Source organism: Bison bison, unplaced genomic scaffold, assembly GCF_000754665.1.
Source record: "Bison bison bison isolate TAMUID 2011002044 unplaced genomic scaffold, Bison_UMD1.0 scf7180017864516, whole genome shotgun sequence".
Lineage (NCBI taxonomy): Eukaryota > Metazoa > Chordata > Mammalia > Artiodactyla > Bovidae > Bison > Bison bison.
The window spans coordinates 2,522,620-2,526,999 of NW_011495069.1; the positions used below are offsets into that span (position 1 = coordinate 2,522,620).

At 55.3% G+C, this 4,380-nt stretch overlaps 1 protein-coding gene across 1 annotated transcript in view; it reads right to left on the reverse strand.

Annotated features, from left to right (window-relative positions):
* The window catches only part of TMCO4 (transmembrane and coiled-coil domains 4), a 99,318-nt gene that overhangs the window by 45,462 nt on the left and 49,476 nt on the right, over positions 1–4,380 (reverse strand). Inside the window, exons 9-11 of the mRNA XM_010829943.1 lie at positions 4,208–4,372; positions 3,212–3,348; positions 469–553 (exon numbers count right to left, since the gene is read on the reverse strand). Coding sequence (XP_010828245.1) covers positions 469–553; positions 3,212–3,348; positions 4,208–4,372 — 387 coding nt within the window. The remainder of the gene's footprint in view (positions 1–468; positions 554–3,211; positions 3,349–4,207; positions 4,373–4,380) is intronic.

A 4,380-nucleotide genomic window follows, 5' to 3' on the forward strand; every position in this document is an offset into this window, starting at 1 on the left:
GCCAATGCAGAGGACACGGGTTGGATTCCTGTTCTGGGAAGACCCCACATGCCTCGGGGCACCTAAGCCCGTCGCCACAACTACTGAGCCTATGTTGTAGAGGCCATGCTCTGCAACAGGAGAAGCTGCACAGGGAGAAGCCCACGCCCATCAGTGAAGCCACAACCAGAGAAAGCCCGCGTGCAGTAACGAGGACCAGCGTGGCCAAAATCAACAAGTCAGTAAATTAAAAAAAAAACCACATCAGAAAACTAAGGCCATTATTGTAGGACTATCTCACATCCACTCTAATTTACACATGGAAGAAATATATGATTTTCCAAGTAACTATTTTTTCTTTTTCAAACTATTTTAAGCTTTTAACTAAGATCTGGGAACACAGTCACAAGACTTGAGGTCCCCTGTGTGGAGCCTCCGGTCTGGGGACGGACTCAGGAAGGGTTTTCACCTGTAACAAGCCATCCTTACCTTTCTCCTGAGCCATTTCCTGCAGACAGAAGTAGATGACTCTGGCTCCCAGGCTGAAGCCGATCAGGGTGACAGGCCGCCGGCCCTGCGGAAGAAGGGACACAGGTGTGCACAGCGGCTCCAGAAAGGCTGCCCTGATGACGGCGGCCCTTGCACACCTGTCAGTGGCTGCCTTGCACTTCATGCATGGTGGCTGTCCCGTTCCTGACCCCAGGCTCTGATGTCTCCATCAGGAGAGGTGTTTATGCAGGAGGGCACCTGCTCGGGAACCGGCTTCCTCTGAGGCTGACAGGCAGTGTTTCACTGGGTTAATTTCCTTTTATCTCACACCATTACCCAGCAGCCGTCTCTCCTTCCCCGTCTACCTGTGTGCGGCAAATGACTGCAGTGAAGGGGGCCCTTCTGGAGCTGGAAGAGGAGGCGGGAGGTACCCCCAGATGCGATGGAGAAGAGGGCAAAGGGTGACGTGGAGCAGGGGGACTGCTCTGTCCCTAGAGAGGAAAGCGGGGTATGAAATGCTGGCCTTAGACTAGAAGAGGAGACAGTACGTTAGACTGCTGTGTCTGGAATGGAAGGCTGATGAGGGGACCTACTGTATAGCACGGGGCGGGGGGGAGGTACCGTCTGTTGTAGGACGTGTATTCAGTTAACCTTAACAATGCATTGAGAGTCCTTGGACTGCAAGGAGATCCAACCAGGCCATCCTGAAGGAGATCAGTCCTGGGTGTTCACTGGAAGGACTGATGTTGAAGCTGAAGCTCCAATACTTTGGCCACCTCATGCGAAGAGCTGACTCATTTGAAAAGACCCTGATGCTGGGAAAGATTGAAGGTGGGAGGAGAAGGGGACGACAGAGGATGAGATGGTTGGATGGCCTCACTGACTTGATGGACATGGGTTTGAGTAAACTCCGGGAGTTGGTGGTGGACAGGGAGGCCTGGCGTGCCGTGGTTCATGGGGTCGCAAAGAGTTGGGCACAACTGAGTGACTGAGCTGAACTGAACGATGCATTCCAACGTACAGGAGGTACAGACAAGTGCTGTTTGAGTCTCCTTATACAAGGGGCCTGGAAGAGTCGGATCCATGGAGTCAGAAAGGACCCCGGTAGATCCAGGGGCCATGGGGGGCGGAGGGTGGGGGACGGGACTCAGTGTTTCATGGGGTCAGAGTTTCAGTCTAGGAAGGTGAAAAATTCGGGAGATGGATGATGGTGAGAGTTACACAAGAATGCGAATGTACTAGCGCCTCTGAACTGGACAGTTAAGTACGGTTAAAGCAGTATGTTCTGCGTTATGTGACTTTCACCACAATAATAATAATAATAAAAACATAAAAAGGGATTCCCCTGGTAAGGCTTCCCTGGTGGCTCAGATGGTACAACATCTGCCTGCAATGGGGGGAGACCCGGTTTTGATCCCCGGGTCGGGAAGATCCCCTGGAGGAAGGAAATGGCAACCCACTCCAGTATTCTTGCCTGGAAAATCCCAGGGACAGAGGAGCCTGGTAGGTTATGGTCCATGGGGTCCCCTGGTGGTCCAGTGGTTAAGAATCCTTTCCAATGCAGCGAGCATAGCTTTGATCCCTGGTTGGAGAACTAAGATCCCACATGTCTCAGAGCAACTAAGCCTGTGCAACGCAACTGCTGAGCCTGCGCACCGCAACGAGAGTCTGCGTGCCTCGATGAGGGATCCCACATGATGCAGTGAAGACCCGAGGCAGCCAAATAACAAAAAACACATAAAGAGAGAAATGGGGGGTTCCAAGTTAGATGCACAGAGGAACTTTCTGACTAAAGAACTTGCAGAACGGCAACCTGGAAAAGAAGGTCAGGAGAGGGGTCTGAGTACAGGGTCTACAGACACGGAAGCAGACGGCAGGGCAGGCGAGTTTCGTTGGACCAGCCGGGCTCAGCACTCTACGCTGTTCCCTTGCTTTTTGGGCCAATACTTGCATCCGCTCCTTGCTGTTCCACCTCCATTTACTTCCACAGAAGTCCCTCCACTGAATCATATTCCAATTCCACAGGAACTTTGCAGTCAAGGCTGCCAGTCACTGCCCAACAGCTACTCTCCTTCATCCTTGGGAGCAAAACTCCTGAGCTTTTCTGCCCCACCCCCCACCCCTACAGCTACCCAGCCAAAAACTAAGTTTCTCCAACTTCCCTGTAGCCAGGGACGGCCTCAGGACTGAGTCCTGGCCAAGGGATGCGACCGGCTCAGCCACCCCAGGGCGTGTGGGATCTTCCTGGGCTTTCACTTGTACCTTCTTGCCTCTGACTGTCTGGAATGTGGACGGAACCCTGATGGTTTTATGTGGTATCTGGACCGCTGGAGACGTGCTCAGAGTGTAGCTCTGTAGACATCTGCGAAGGAAGAGCTGACCCTGACCACACCTGCAGAGGCCTCTGACACTCAGTCCTCACTTGATTACTTGCTAGGGAGGCACAGTCAGTAATTCTTACTGGTCCATCCTAGGATATATTTTTGCAGGGCGTGGGCCCACCACACATCATTTGGGACCTTAGCTGCCCAACCAGGGATGGAACCTGGGCCCCCTGCAGAGAAGTGCAGTCTTAAGCCAGACAAGTTCTCCTAGGACACTTTTGTGACTTGAGCTGGTGGAGCAGTGTGGACCCTTTAAAGCCACTGGGCTACCCCGAGGTGGGCTCGTCTGAGGTATGACATCCGCCCACCAGTCAGCTCCCCTGCTCCCTCCCACCTCCGCTCCAGCCAGTCCTGGGTACCTGCTGCCGGGAGAGCAGAATGTGGGCCAGGTGCTTGCCAACCTCCGCCGATCGATGGAGGCACACGCCCCAGGGGTTGTCAATGACGTTGGCGACACTGAGGAGTGAGGCTGGCCAGGTGAGGGCGGCCACGAGGCCTGGGGAGGAGGGGAACAGGTGATGAAGGCAGTGGGGGTGAGGGTGGGGGGTCCTCCTAGGGAAGTGACTGGCTGGCTACTGGATGCTGAGTGAGTGCCCGCAGTCTCTAACTTGGGGGCTGTAAGTTTCCCCAGTGCTGCCAAACCGCTCACTAGCCCGGAAGAAAAGGGAAGCTCACACGCTTCTGATACGTGGCCTAGATCTCAGGTTCAAGCATCTGCCACGGGTGGGATTCCAGAGATGGCCCAATCGATCACGCCACCCTGTATCCCTCCCACCTTGCCCGTAACCCTGCAGTGCCCCCGGCCCCGCCCCCTGCCCGTCCACGCTAGGCTCCATCACCTGACCCGCTTTGGCCAATGAGATGCTGCTGGATGAGAGGCGTGAAATGGACTTGTGCCTTTGACGCACTTCTCCCGGGGGTGTGGGCTAGCCTGCGACTCCAGGAGCGGAGGAGAGACGAATGGAGCAGAGCCCGGTCACCCTGGTCACCCCAGACAAAGCTAGCCGACACCTGGCTGGCCAGCTGACACACAGATGCATGAGCAGGCCCAGCAAAAGTCAGCCAAAGGAAGCCAACGCTCCTGAGCTACTGTGATAAATGACTGCTATTTTAAGTCACTGGGTTGTGGGGTGGCTTGTTACACAGCACTTACTAACTGATACACTAGGTGATAACGTGATGGGCTGTTTGTTTATTTCCTCCCCATGAAGACCATAATAACCATGTCACAGACAGGGGCACCGAGGGAACAGCACAGTGCCTGACTCCCTGGGGGCCTCAGGCAGGCAAAGGCACAGAACCAGTGTGGCCTGGGAGTGGTGGGCATGCCGCTGGTCGGGGGAGGGGAGGCTCACCAGACAACACCGTGTACTTCAGGGCCTCCTGGGCCACCATGTTGGCAAGACCGCTGAGGATGGTCTCCAGGGCGTTGCCGAGCTCCATCAGGTACTTGGCCTCCCAGGCCAGGCAGTACTGCTCACGGCTGCGGGCCAGGGCAGCCCAAGGGGCGCTGAACGTGCCTGGGGAG